The sequence below is a fragment of the Barbus barbus genome (assembly GCF_936440315.1).
Source record: "Barbus barbus genome assembly, chromosome: 23".
Taxonomy (NCBI): domain Eukaryota; kingdom Metazoa; phylum Chordata; class Actinopteri; order Cypriniformes; family Cyprinidae; genus Barbus; species Barbus barbus.
Window position 1 is genome coordinate 26,612,724 of NC_136751.1, and position 16,059 is coordinate 26,628,782.

The 16,059-nt window shown below is 35.0% G+C and overlaps 1 protein-coding gene across 1 annotated transcript in view; it reads right to left on the bottom strand.

Moving 5' to 3' along the window:
• Positions 1-16,059, bottom strand: part of LOC306843199 (anoctamin-1-like) — a 33,646-nt gene that overhangs the window by 15,944 nt on the left and 1,643 nt on the right. The window contains exons 3-15 of the mRNA XM_079374521.1: positions 14,679-14,984; positions 12,394-12,486; positions 9,690-9,841; positions 9,535-9,589; positions 7,959-8,010; positions 7,780-7,835; positions 7,617-7,664; positions 7,372-7,436; positions 6,076-6,210; positions 5,498-5,658; positions 5,045-5,136; positions 2,764-2,841; positions 1,768-1,833 (exon numbers count right to left, since the gene is read on the bottom strand). Coding sequence (XP_079230647.1) covers positions 1,768-1,833; positions 2,764-2,841; positions 5,045-5,136; positions 5,498-5,658; positions 6,076-6,210; positions 7,372-7,436; positions 7,617-7,664; positions 7,780-7,835; positions 7,959-8,010; positions 9,535-9,589; positions 9,690-9,841; positions 12,394-12,486; positions 14,679-14,984 — 1,359 coding nt within the window. The remainder of the gene's footprint in view (positions 1-1,767; positions 1,834-2,763; positions 2,842-5,044; positions 5,137-5,497; positions 5,659-6,075; positions 6,211-7,371; positions 7,437-7,616; positions 7,665-7,779; positions 7,836-7,958; positions 8,011-9,534; positions 9,590-9,689; positions 9,842-12,393; positions 12,487-14,678; positions 14,985-16,059) is intronic.

The window sequence follows — 16,059 nt, forward strand, 5'->3', positions numbered from 1 at the left end:
AAGTCGTGATAACGACAAAACAACTTTCGTTATGTCAAGATCACGAGAAAATTAAGTCGTGATAACGACAAAACAACTTTCGTTATGTCAAGATCACGAGAAAATTAAGTCGTGATCACGAGAAAACAACTTTCGTTATGTCGCGATCACTAGAAAATTAAGTCGTGATAACGACAAAACAACTTTCGTTATGTCAAGATCACGAGAAAATTAAGTCGTGATCACGAGAAAACAACTTTCGTTATGTCGCGATCACTAGAAAATTAAGTCGTGATAACGACAAAACAACTTTCGTTATGTCGATCACTAGAAAATTAAGTCGTGATAACGACAAAACAACTTTCGTTATGTCAAGATCACGAGAAAATTAAGTCGTGATAACGACAAAACAACTTTCGTTATGTCGAGATCACTAGAAAATTAAGTCGTGATCACGAGAAAACAACTTTCGTTATGTCAAGATCACGAGAAAATTAAGTCGTGATAAAGACAAAACAACTTTCGTTATGTCGAGATCACGAGAAAATTAAGTCGTGATCACGAGAAAACAACTTTCGTTATGTCGAGATCACTAGAAAATTAAGTCGTGATAAAGACAAAACAACTTTCGTTATGTCGAGATCACGAGAAAATTAAGTCGTGATCACGAGAAAACAACTTTCGTTATGTCAAGATCACGAGAAAACAAGACAGAAAAATTATAATAATGCATGGCCGCTTAGAACTTCCGTATCAACGATATCGTTGTTCAGTGTCATTATCGTTATAGTTATGGTGTGGAGTTCCCTATTCTCAGAATTAGAATGATTATTAAATTTTAGAATTATTGTTTTATTGGATGGTGTGAACGGCCCGGCCCCTAAGACTGGCCATTATATGCTTTTAGTTGGTGTATTTCAAAAAAAAAAAAAAAAATAATAATTTTAAAATGTAATGTTAGGATATGAGATGAAGTTTTTAAAGAAGCATGACAGTATTTAACACTTTGTGCATCAGGACAGGAAATAGTTTTGGACTTGGAACAAACTAATCATTGAAACTAAGTAGGGGACTGATTTAATTGAAGTGCTGAAGTTAATGACCAGCACGGATCCTACCCTCCCCCAGACTCGCACGCATCAAATCTGAATTAAAACACTACACTCTCTCAGGTACACGCACATACACACTGAACATGTGTCTTTGATTAGAGGAAGGACACCACTCTAACTTGCGTGTTTTAATCCCGCTCTGACTCTAATCCTGCATAATCTAGTGTGGAATACCCAGAGAGGTAATCTGCTTTGAGTGCCGTGTGTAGTAAGCGTGTACGCCACAGAGAGTGTTTGAGCGCATACGTGTGTTGTGTGTACGCGCCGCAGGCCTGACACTACGTACAAGGGCACAATGACAGTAACAAAAATCCGCAAAATCACATCAAGTGAAATTGCGACCAAACTGCTCATTTCAAAGGGGAAAAACATGGCCCCAGTGTTATCCACCGGACTGAGTAATTCACCTAATTAATTCAATTGTCAGAAAGAATGAGAAGAAAAAGATAAGAGAGTGCTAATGCGGCGTGTGATAAGAAGAAAGTCGGATATGAGCCGGGTGGGCAGCAGGGGTCCAACGGAGGTCAGGGCAGTGACCACTCTGTGACTGACAGCTGAAAACTAACTGCATTATCCCTGAAGCCCCGCCTCTTCTGGTTAAGTTGATTAGCTAGCTCTCTCCTAGACAGACAGACACACACACAGTAAACTCTCAAATTATCTCCCCCCTCCTCACCGGCGACTGTCCTCCTTTAGCAGACAGTAGCTTCTCTCTTCCTTTGTCATCCGTTCCTGCGTCCGGCTAGAACACAGACCAGAGATTAAAAGCACTGCGCACACGCACTCATTCTCTTACATCTACCTGGAAAAATGTGCGTGGTATTCCAGGTATTTCAGCTCAGTGCATTTTTACGCAATAATTAAATTAAAGTGAAAATTAAGACTTCACCTTCAGATCCTGAATTGATAATAGTGAGTAAAAAGAACTTAAAACACATATTTATTAAACAAAATAAATCATTAAAATATGTATCTATTGGAATATCTATCATACTTTCTGCTCACTGATAATTTCTATGAGATAATGTAAGATAAGCTCATTTCTATTATTTAAAAAAAAATCCTAATAGGAATTTAATAAAAAAATTATTCCTAATTAAAATTCCTCATGTAATTCCAAGATTCTTCAATTCTCCAAGAGTCATCAATGAAAATGAATATAATTATTATATATTTCAAAAATATTAAACAAATGATTACATTAAAATAACATTTCATTTAATGAGTTCATTGAAATGAAATAAAAATTCTTAAAGGAAGCTTGTTCTCATTCAAATATTTTGCAGGAATATTGTTTTAAGTTATCGTTGATGACTCTGCATCCTTGTTCATATTTTAATAATTCAATAATATTTGGATATTTTTGAAAAATCAGGTATGATATTTGCATGATATCAGGGAATTGTGATTTCCAAGTTTGGAAAAGTTATAGAAATTATTACAATTATAAGAAGACATGATAAAGCTTTAGTCATAGTGGATGTACATTTTTACAGCTCTAAAATAGTTTTTTACAATTATAATTATTACTCTTTGCAAGTACAATCTTTATAAAATTACTATTTTGTATTTTAAAATAATTAGTCAGTAATCACAAACAACTGAAAATGTTGGAAATTCATTGGTCAAAGCATAAGAACCGTATAGTTTTGTACATAAGGATGCAGTTTACCTCTTCCTTCTTCTTATTCTTTGCCTTCTTCTCTTGTTTCTTAAGGAGAAAGTCCTCATATGCTGGTCGTAGCTCATTCTGTGATACAAACACATACACAACAAGCTCAGTGATCAAGGACTCCAAAGATGTCAAAAAGCAGCAAATCCAACATCAATTACTTAGACATGCATAAGCAAAACTGTCTCCATAGAAACAGGATTCACAAGCACATGCACAAATAGAAATTATTATCTTGGTTCTACATTAAATCGTTTTCTTGCCTTAAGGCAAAGACGCCAGTATGGTACAAAACTGCAAGTTCATTAAAAAGCATGTAACCCTCAGGGCTTTTCTCGCTAACACATTGCTTTAGTAGACTCAATCGATCAGACCAATATCCTCTACAAGAGTGCTACAGTATATAGTTGTACCATAGAATACTTAAGATGATATATTTATGACATAAAATGTGTTTCAACCAGACAGGTAGCATTTTCAACTTCAGGTCATGATTATCTGGCAAGAGCATTGTGGTCAGGATTATGGCATCGAGGTTAATGGTATAAAATCACGGTAAAGGATTCGTTGACACACAGGTTACTACAACGTTAATCCACTGTAAATCTCCCCTCTTCCTACGAATTCAGGGTTGATTCATCAAACAGCGTCACCATACACGCCGATGTAAAATTGACCCTCCTGCTGCGCAGAAAAACGTAAAGGGAGATGGAGTGATGATGAGGGTGGGGGAAGTGTGAGGGACGTGGAGAGAAATATGGTGTGTGTTTGAGTGTGTCAGGGAACCATATAGAAACAGACATAGAGAAAGAGAGCAGGAGATAGGTTTACCTCAGCCCTTTCCTATCGGTGAGCATGAAAGCAAAGAAAACATAGCATTAGACACACGTTTTCACTATTTAATATGCGGGGTAATTGAAGTGCATTATCGTTCACATTAGCATGTCGCTCATGATCTCCATGGCATCCTGTTGAGAGCGCAGACCTTCATCCACTCAGCTCAATGCTTAAAGCAGAACACAATCTCATTACACACATATGTCCTATCACACACACATACACACACACCGCCGTCTCCCACCACTTACACAACACATGTTCAGACTGAATCAGCTTCCAGATGAACGGTTCAAACCCTCAAGAACAATGAAATCTTGAATTTTCATAAACCTAATGAAGAGCAGGCCATCAGCAGTCAGTGCGAGGGTCTGTTAGAGACGCACTAGAGAGAATCGGCTATTATGTTGGATTATGTTTAGCAATGCTTTATGAACTGTGTTGCTGCGAGTTTGCGCTGATGCTTATAGATTCTGGAGTGGTTTTTAAGAAGGCAGCTATATTGGAGGTCATGCATAACAATCATTACATACTGAATACAGGTGCATCGAGGATGATCTATATGCTTGTTACTTTTATTCAGCAAGGATGCATTAAATTAATCAACAAAGAGAGTTCTATTACAAAAGAGTTCTATTCATTACAAATAAATGCTGCTAAAATTTTACATTTTTTATTCATCAAAGAATCACAAAAATGTATGTATGCACCAAATCAGTTTATTAGAATGATTTCTGAAGGATCATGACTGGAGTAATGATGCTGAAAATTCAGATTTGCAACACAGGAATAAATTATATTTGAAAATATATTCAAATAGAAAACAGTTATTTTAAATTGTAATAATATTTCACAATATTGACACACTGTGACAAGTTTTTGTCCAATCAACTACTCTGTACAATGAGAATGTCCCTTCTTTTACTAAAAACTGCAACCATCTAGCAAGTAACAAATCTTTGCTCATGGTTGTGACTTATAATAAAGTGTATATATATATATATATATATATATATATATACATATACTTCAACATAAGTCACAGCAATGAGCAAAGATTTGTTACTTGCTAGATGATATTAAAGTGTGTGTGTATATATACTGCTCTCTCTCTCTCTCTCTCTCTCTCTCTCTCTCTCTCTCTCTCTCTCTCTCTCTCTCTCTCTCTCTCTCTATATATATATATATATATATATATATATATATATATATATATATATATATATATATATTATTTTTATATATACATACAGTATAGGACAAATCTTTTGATGTGCCTGCCCAAACTTCTGTTTTTTAATCAGAATTCCACTGAGCGAGCAGTATTTTCTGCTATTTTACAGCTTCGAAAATCTGATTTTAGAGCTGCCGCTATTTAATAATGAATATTAAGAGGTGTTCTGTGACTTTGATTATGTTTCTAGTATTCAGAAATGCTTTGGACTTTTCTCACCTCATCGTCTTCCATGCCTGTCAGATCCCAGCTGTGCTGTAAACATCGCTGCCTCCTCTTCCAGTGTTCTAGAAACACTGCCGCTGAACACACACACACACACACACACACACACAATTATCACGACACTATCTATTCAATTTCACACCACCTTATTTCTTCTCAATATATTATAAATGTACAGTAAACACATAATTTATCATCAAATGCACACATTCCTATAGCTCAAGTCATGTCACCTTTATTTATATAGCGCTTTTAACTATACAGATTGTGTCAAAGCACTTAACAGTATCAAATTGGAGGATAGAGTGTCAGTAATGTATAATAATAAGATTAAACGCTCAATTTTCAGTTAAAGGCATTTCATTATTGAATTCAGTGTTGTCATTGTCTAGCTCAGTTTAGTTTAAATAGTATCTGTGAAATCAAATTGACTCATACCCCAAAGGGACATAAAGATGGCGAAGCCCACGGTGGCATGGTTATCAAACAGATAGCTGGCACGCGCCGTACTGCAGATACTGCTCAGCTGCCAGTAATCACACACACGATCACATAGAGGACACATCGTGAAATTAAGACGCTCATCACACATCTCTTGACTGAAAGAGAGGGAGAAATTAACTATTGATTATATCATTAAAATTCACTGCAATACATAAACAATTATTTTCTTTGAAAAATGTTGTTTTGGAAAAAAAAAATCAAAACTAAACCTCAAGAAACATCCCCGGAAAAAGGCTTAGTGAAGCAAATAAATCAATGCAATTCAAATATAAATATTCCAGAATACATTAAATTAGAGTTACTTGGTTTGATCTAAAGCAATTAGCTTATATAATGAAAAAAATTATATCAATATTAAGTCCCCACAAGCTAAATAGCTTAATAAACACACTAATAAAGTCTTAATGAAAACCTGTGAGGGTTAGATTCAGGATTAGGGCATAGGGCAAAATATTTGTTTGTTAAAAACATCAGAAATTAAGGCAAAGACCTCATCATGTGAATGTGTTTACCTGGGCACATTGGTGTCTACGGTGAGGCAGCCGTACAGGAATACTGCGACTCCTAAAGCCGAGGCTGGAATCAGCAGCTGTGTGTACACTCCCAACCAGGCAAAATACAGGCCAATCTTCTCTCCAAAGTACTTCCTGTTGAATACAGGTAAACGGGTTACAGAACTGTTACGAATTTGACACGGTTAACAACCACTGAACACCAGCACACGCAAAAACGCTGTTTTCAAAAAACAACTGCAGGGAATATGAACCTACAATTGAAATTGAATGCCATTCAAAAGTTTTACACATCTTTCGACACTTGTATTCATTTATTAAAATATTTTTGCTATTTTGATTATGCTTTCAGCAGCCAATGGCAACTGCAGTGCATTCCAGAGCTTCTCCCTCATAATCAGCTCAGAATATGTCAGTTTGCAGACTCCATGTGAGCCAAATGATAGGTAAGATGCCATTTACTAAGTAGTCTTAGTATTGTATTATCAAAGACATACTGTCTGTTGTTCTCAGCATGCATGCATATATGGTGAGCATGCGTTTAATATTCGTGATATCCCGGCGGACATATTAAATTCACCAGATTTTGCTTCTTTTACGCAAAAAAAAATCTGGATTGTAGAAAGTTGCAGGTCATTTAATAATGTTTTATTTAGTGCTGTCAAACGATTAATCGTGATTAAATCGTATCCAAAATAAAAGTTTTTGTTTATATGATACAGTATATGTATGTGTACTGTGTTTATTTATTATGTATATATAAATACACACGTTGTATATATATTTTGAAAATCTTCACATGTATATACATTTATATATTTATATTATATTTTTATTATATATAAATATATATAATATATAGACATAACATATTTTCCTTAAATAAATACATGCATGTGTTCATATTTATATATACATAATAAATATACACAGTACACACTCATATATTATGTAAACAAAAACTTTTATTTTGGATACGATTAATGACGATTAATTGTTTGACAGCACTAGTTTTATTATGCTGAAAATGCTTGTTTGATAAGCATTTTGGGATAGGCAGAATGAGATTTTGTTTCAGGTGTTTTATCACCTGCCAGCCAGGTGAAATCTTGAAAATGAAAAGTGACACATCGCTCCTCAATGAGCCACATGATTTAAAGTAGAGCTATTTACAGCAAGCCACAAAAATACACACACACATCAGAAAAGACAACCAGCAAATAACCAGATTACACAGAGTGCTGAATAACATCTTTCACAGACCCAGATGGTAGGGATGTACATCGTGTCTGATACCTTATAAGGTCCATTGGCTGATATTTGCAGCAAGCTCCATAATTGGCCCATTCCTCATGCAGCATCTGCAATACACACAAATATCACTCATTACAAATCCTTTGCATCTTCTTAGAGATGACACACACAAGTATATCTTACAGTAATAAGCAGCTTATTGTCATTTTATCAATCAAATAAAAGCTTTTCCTAAATGTCACTGTGTGACACGCTGCCGTCCAATCACAACAGGCTGCAGGACTCACCTGTCTGTCGTTGCGATGCTCTTTATCTTCTGAGCTGTCAAAGTCTCCCTGCAGCAATGACAACACACACAGAGCTTTACCCAAACTACATCACACATTTACACCGAACTAACAGACGAATTACAAATCAGCTGTATTAAGCTGGGTACAATGCAAAACTTACATCATGCAGAGGGAAGGCAGAATCATAAACCCCTTTAGCTAGCAGTGATGAAATACCTGAGACAGAAATGAGAGAGAATTTGAATATCTAGTAAAAATATTTAACGGAAAAAAAAAAAAAAAACACTGAATCTAAAAGAGTTTGGTAGATTTGTAGAGTTGGCAACTTCAAGAACGTACCCATAGTTTGACAGGACTGTGTACAGGCTGTGCGCCTCAGAATTTCATAAACCTATGAAAGAGGGTAGACACAACGATAATAGAATTAAAAAAACAAACATACATTAACAGAATAGTTCACCCAAAAATAACCATGTAATCTATTCCCATCTGGTCATTATTTCAGTATAATCCAAAATGACTAAAAAACACCATAGAGTATCATAAAAATGGCCCATGGGAAATGTGCATCTAGTCATAAGATATTTAAATTGTGTGTGAGAAACAGACAGAAATTGAAGATGTTATTCGCTAAACATTCAGCTCAGTTCTTCTGGGCATGTTCATGTGATTTCATGAGCTATGTAGTGAAATCTCATTCATAAAATGTTCTTTTTGAGCCAGTTCTTTACAGTGAATTGGCTGACAAAATCAATTTGAATAATTCATTATCGATTCTTTCAATGCTCCAAATGACTCAATGATCCAATTACAGAGGTTAAAGGGTTAGTTCTCCCCAAAATTAAAATTCTGTTTTTAATTACTCACCCTCATGTCGTTCCAAACCCGTAAGACCTTTGTTCATCCTTGGAACACAAATTAAGATGTTTTTGATGAAATCGGAGAGCCATCTGATCCTCCATAGACAGCAACACAACTGAAATGTTCCCAGGTCCAGAAAATACATCGGTAAAACAGTCCATGTGACATCAGTGGCTCAACTTCAGTTTTGCGACGCTACGAGAATACTTTTTTTGGGGGCAAAAAAAACAAAAATAACAATTTACTCAACCATTCTTCTCCCCCGAGTTACGTCGTCTGCCATTTTAGAAAGTATCACAATGCATATGCACGCTTTTGCCCAAGCATAAACGACGCTTATTACGCAGATTACGTTCATACTCGCGCTTTCCCCCGAATGTAAACAATGCTGATTACATGAAATACGCTCTTAGGTACTCTCCAAAATGGCAGAAGACGTAACTCGGGGGAGAAGAATGATTGAGTAAACTGTTATTTTGGGGTTTTTTTGCACACAAAAAAAGTATTCTCATAGCGTCGCAAAACTGAAGTTGAGCCACTGATGTCACTGTTTTACCGATGTATTTACTACGTTTCTGGACCTGGGAACATTGCAGTTGTGTTGCTGTCTATGGAGGGTCAGAGAGCTCTCAGATTTCATCAAAAACATCTTAATTTGTGTTCCGAAGATGAACAAAGGTCTTACGGGTTTGGAACGACATGAGGGTGAGTAATTAATGACAGAATTTTCATTTTAGGGAGAACTAACCCTTTAAAAGCCTAATGGAAGCAAATACAGACATACATTTTGTCTTATATTGTATGGCACACAAATGGAATAGTTTAATGATACTTTTATGCTGCTTTTGTGTCATTTTTTGATGCTTCAAAGCTCCAGTCCTCAATCCTTTTAACTGTATGAGGAAAAACTACCATCATTGCAAATTTTCTCCTTTTGTGTTCCACAGCAAAATGAACCATTAGAACAACATAATTTGACATAATTTCTGGGTGAACCATTTCTGATGTGTCCAGATGTGTATAATCATGCTATTTCAATTTTACCGAAACTTACAATTCGACCTCGTATTGCATTGCTGAACAAGCTGTTTTTCGACTTTATATCAAATCTGCAAAATAAAAAGACAGCCTATTAGGCCAATGCATGGGCTTGCTATTTGTAAATGCTCTTTTATGATAGTCTGGCTGTCTACGAATGCTGGCACGCACAGGTGTAGCTTGTCTCTGCTGAACGGTTGGGATAGCACACGCGTGCGTGGGTCTTGGGGCTCCGGGACGCCCGGCTGGAACGGCTGATTGATCTTCATCCAAAACGAGCTTATTACGCCCATGAGCCCCGTCTTCTCTTTCAGCTGATATGTCTGGAAAAACAACCAAAACGGAACTAAAATTAAATAGAGATTAATCCATTTATATCCAGAGCTAAAGAGAGACGAGACACGCTAGAAGTTGAGACCAGGGTCAGGTGATTTAACACCACATGTGTGGAATGGAAATATCTTGTTTTGCGGGCAAACAAAGCACATGGGATGTTGCTCCATATGTCTCAACAACTAATCCACCATTATCAGATCCACCATTATCAGATTCACATTAACTCACCACCTCAAAGGATAAATCATTCTTTTGGGATGTCACTCTATAAGCCAAATTTAAATGTATGGGAAAATGTGACGTTAACAGTCATCTTAGTATGCAGTGTATGACAAATGCCTCTTGCAGGAATTTGAAAACATTTTACAAGTAATCGGCTTGTTGACCGTGTAATCAGATAACTTTTTTTCTCTGCAGTGTTCAGACTTTTGAGAATTGACTTTTGGCATTACAACTGCTCTTAGACTGCGCCAACCCGGAGCACTTACAAAGATCGTCATGGAGCCAAAGCTCTTAACACCAAAAACATGACACTCATGGGTTGTGCCGGTGTCCATATTTAGAGTGACTGTTGAGTCAGCTCGGATTGACACATTTGAACAGAATTGTTTCTAATCATTGGCATTAGTTTGTTTGTGAGTGCAATCTGTACCAGTAAAACACTGGAGAAAAACGTGTATATAACATATTTAATGTTTTAGTCTTTCAGATTTACTTTCATTGTTAATATTGTGCCGACACTGCAAGTGACCATGAGTTGCAGTGTGACAGCCTGAGACTTCAGAATCAGCTTTCAGTATAAGTACAATGGGTCAAATTTAATGTTATGTTAATAATCTGTTATTTTATTTTCAAGATATCGGTCTAAAAAGGAACACTGCATATTTAGAATAGCAGAAAAAAAGACATTTATAATTAGAGACAAAAGATGAAATAAGTTTGTAGGAATCTATTAATTCAGTCGATTCAAATTATATAAATAAATGAGTGAAAACTGATAAAAAAAATGTATTGGTCAAAAGATTAATCGCATCCAAAATGGAAGTTTTTGTTTGCATAATATATGTGTGTTCTGTTTATATTTATTATGTGTATATAAATACACACACATGCATGCATTTATTTTGAAAATATTTACAAATCTATATTTATATTCATATAATTTATATTATAAATTAATATATTTAATATATAAACATAACATATTTTTTTAAATATATACATACATTTGTGTGTATTTATATAATAAATATACACAGCACACATACATATATGTTTATGTTGTATGCAATTAATCATTTGACAGCACTAATTGTCTCTTATGCTCACTTAGGCTACATGTATTTGATCAAAGATACTGTTATATTGTAAAATAGTACTACAATTTAAAAATTATTAACATTATATATTTTAATATATTTTTTATAATTTATTCTTTTGATGCAAACACTGAAATACATTTTCAGCATCATTACTCCAGTTTTCAGTGTCACATGATCCTTTGGAAATCATTCTAATATACTGATTTGCTGCTCAAGAAACATTATCAATGTTGAAAACACTTGTGCTGCCTAATATTTTTGTGCTTTGATGAATAGAAAATTCAAAAGAATGTATCTGAAATAGAAGCATTCCAATTTCTTTACCATCACTTTTGGTCAATTTAATGCATCCTTACATTTTACATTTATTCATTTAGCTGACGCTTTTATCCAAAGCGACTTACAATTGCTATATATGTCAGAGGTCGCATGCCTCTGGAGCAACTAGGGGTTAAGTGTCTTGCTCAGGGACACATTGGTGTCTCACAGTGGATTCGAACCCGGGTCTCTCACACCAAAGGCCTGTGTCTTATCCACTGCGCCAGCATCCTTGCTGAATACTGTTAGGAGTTTGGACTTGAGTTTTGTCTTTTTCTGTCACGTCTGTCTGTTCCTGTTTTTCCTTATATGGTTTTATTCCTGTTCAGTTTTGCTTTAGGATTCATTTGCTCATTAGTCATTATTAGTTCACTCCCATCACCTGTTTGCCCCTTGTCAGCTACACTATTTAAAGTCATCTTTTCTGTTCAGTTTTTGTCGGTGATTGTTTATGTTATCAGTGTTTCTGCTACTCAGCTATATACTTGTGAGCTATCATTAAAGTTCTTTGTGGATTATTTTCATCATCATTACCTTTAATGAGAGACTGTAACAAATACAAGTATTAATTTCTTTAAAAAAATGGAAAGCATTTTAGGTTTAATACACTAGCAACACAAGGAGTTTTAGAAAACGCATATAATATATCTTATTAAAGATTCTGCCAAATGCATGCATGTAAATGTTGTATCCTGGTAATTTGTTTTTCTATGGGGATGTTAAAGAGAATCAAGGGTAAACGGAATCAGAACATGATGCAGACCGGACTCAAACTTAGGTCCCTGAGAGCTTTATGAGCCTCAAAAATCACCCACTGCATCAAAGCTCTGACACATCTTTATATTTTATTCTCAAATGGCAGCATTTTATGTGTCTGTTTCCCTTTTATAGTAACTCACCTTTTTAGTCGGCACTCTGATCTTAAGAAGTTCTGCCTCGCGACTGAGAACGGACCAGGGAACATGGAGACGGGTAAACCGGACCGTTCTCATCTTGAAAGAAAAAAAAATAGTGTAAAGACTAGAGCAAAGCACCACTGAATAATGCAGTTGGTTTGCAGGATGCAACTGAAAACTCGGTTCAAAATAAGGTGATTGGTGCAAAAACACACAGTTTAACAAGCAGCTGTTACTAAAATGGTCTTATTTAGCATGGATGAATGACACACACACACACAAACACATCAAACACAAACACCTCTGGCAATGAGGATCAACCATAATCTGCCTTTAGGCTGGAGACAGCAGCACTCAAATTTAATCCACACCAACATAACACAACTGATCTACCACCATCACACCACCAACAATCAAACGTACACCCACGTCACAGCTTTCACTCAGGATTTCGCTCTCATCAGTCAATCTTTATGCTAAAATGAACCCTGGGGCCAATTTCAGATCTAGATAGACATCGGACATAGGGACAATGTTTTTGCATCTCAGAATTAATTTACTATTATAGCTAGTTATGCAATATCAAAAAAGATTGTTTTTCACTTAAAAAAATCATTTGCAAGTAACATGGTAGAATTTGTTTTAAATTAAATTTATGCTGATTAATTCAAATCATTGCAAATTTTCATTGCATTATTCATTATTTTTATCATTGAAACAAAAACTAAAAATCATCATTGTCCTAAAAATAGGCTTTATTTTCTTTGTGCAAAATATAATTTCTTTTAGGTTAAAACAGTCGTCTAGTCGTTTCTTCACGCATAAGCATGTAGTTTATTTTAAGGTGTACTCAAACCTGCATAATAATAGGGACTCTATTTGGATTCATGAGGGTATTGCTTGAGTATAAGCTTTTTTTGGTGAAAAAAAAGCTGCATGAGTCAACCAATCTACTCCTATTCAGAAATACTAAGCTCTCCCTGCTTCAACTTGGGAAAATCCATGATGCAGGGGGAACCGATCATCTCTTGTGACAACCACAGTTGCATCTGTCGCAAATATATTGCCGGGGGCGACCACTGCAGCACTGCAGGAAAGCAAAGAAATGATTTTTGGCATCTGTTAACTAGTATTAAAATATGCTGCATTGCTTGAAAATGAAAACTAGCTCCCCCATCAAAAAAGATAGACTTTTCTTAGTGTGGGAGGGTTTGGGCTTTTTCTAAACTGGGTCTCCAATTCTTAAGTTTCAAGGTCACCTTTGGAATCTCTTGATTGTGTTCATTATGTTAGTATTGCACTTAAAACTGAGCTCATCCCTGATTATTCCATGGCTCAACACATGAGCCAATGATGCATGCTTGCCAGGAAAATTATATAGAGACATGCATGGGCAAACAAGAACACACACTGGCTATGTTCAGAATATACTATGCTACTCACACTAATTTTGCAATATGCATATTTTTGGCCTATTTTATGCACCATTTTCTTTATCTGATCATATTAATTGAATTAAGGACTTTTACACAAAATGGATTTTAAATAAATGCAAAACCTCTTTTAATTTCCAAAAATGATAATTGGACACCACTTGTGAAATTACACACACTACTGTTCAAACGTTTTGGGTCAGTATTTTTTTTTTTTAAAGAAACGAATACTTTTGTTCAGCAACCATGCATTAAATTTATGAAAAGTGACAGTAAAGACATTTATAATGTAAAATCTATTTTAAATAAATGCTTTTCTTTTGAACTGTCTTTAAATCAAAGAATTCTGAAAACAATGCATCACATTTTTCATAAGAAAAATAACTTTCTTGAGCTGCAAATTAGCATATTAGAAAGATTTCTGAAGGATCATGTGACACTAAAGACTGGAGTAATGATGAGTAAATTCAGCTTTGCATCACAGGAATAAATAACATTTTAAATTATAATATAATTTTTTTATATATTTTTATATATTAAAATAGAAAACTGTTATTTAAAATTGTGATAATACTGTATTTCACAATATTACTGCTTTTTCTGTATTTTTGCTTAAATGCAGCCTTGGTGAGACTTTAAAAAAAATGTTTTTGAACAGTAGTGTATGCATATAAAGAAATCACATGACAACAATTTAGCATCTAACTGTTTGAAATATTGCATAATGCACTTTTCTTACATATTATTTAAGAACTAAAAATAGTAGGCAGAACAGTATTTAGTGCATACTGTGTAGTATGCAGTGTGCTGATATTCTAGCATTCTGAACATTACCATGCACACATAAACACAAACCTCTTTGTCATGTTCAATCTCCAAGCCTTCCTCCTGAAGTCCTCTTTCAAATTCCTCCCTAATTTTATCTTGTAGTTCGTTGGCGGGTTCTGTTGCAAGCCCCACCTCCAGCACCGCCTCCGAAATATCGCCCTTCGTACTCCTGCGTGAGGGGGTGGGGCTTTGAGACGGCACGTTACCGTTAGAGACAACAGAGTGGCGGTGTTGGGACTGACGTCTCTTGCAGTGATAAACAAGAACATAGTCCACTCTTCTGTGGCCGTCTGCAAAACACAGGCCTCCTCCTGGACCAGGGCCCGGCTCCTCCTGAAAACACACACAAGCATTCTTCAGCTCAGTAACATCTAGACACATCTGCATGGCTGTACAGCGAAAGCTGTAATTACAGATTCCTGGAGCTCTTTCAAAGCTGCACAGAGTGTAGTTGGCAGTTTCAGCAAAAAAATTGAGGATCTGGGTCATCCACTGATTGGCTGGTGGTTCAAAGCTTTTGGATGTTTCCTGTCATACTCGTGTTTGATTCGAATTCTGCTTTTGAGCAAGGTGCATAACTAGGAGGGTCCCTGTGGTTTGCAAATTAGTGGATAAAACTGTCAGCTGATATAGTGGTTTTCATAATATTCTCTTCATGCTAGAAAAAGATCCTCAAAAAGTTTATGATCAGAAAATATAAGATAATATATTTTACCCCAAATAAGAACAAATTAAAACTTATATTTTGCAAAAAGACATTTTGTGGTTTTTTTTCTTGCATTATGAAATTACTGACATGTACCCCAATAAATAAATAAAGTATTTTTGTTACTGTAAGCAAAAAACAAGTTTACTGTATGCATAAATATTTAATTTATGCAAATAAGATATATATTTTTTTAATTATAAAAATACAAAATATATAACTAAAACGTCTTTAAAATTGTGTCATTTTTTTCTTACCTTTTGAGTTTTGAAAAAAAAAAAAAAAAAAAGGTTTTAGGGGTAATATTTACCAGTGTCTGTTCTTGGGAGCATTTTTACTGTATGTTAAAGAACTATATAATAATCAAATGCAATGGAATATGAATTTTGTTAAAAGAAAATGCCTTGGGATTTCTACCGGCTAAGCAATGTGAACGTCTAGTGTAAATATTTAACTGACGCCTTTTAGTAGATGCTTTCCAATGTGATACATTGAAAACACATTGCAAGTTCCACTGAAGCATAAAAAAACTCATTACAACAAAGTATAAATATTTAATTTATGCAGATAAGATTTTTTCATTTCATTTTAAATTTTTAAAATATAAAATACATATATTTAAAATGCCTTAATGAAAATTCTAATTTCTTATTTCTTTAATTTGATTTTGGAAAAAAAACATTTGAAAGTTCCACCAAAGCA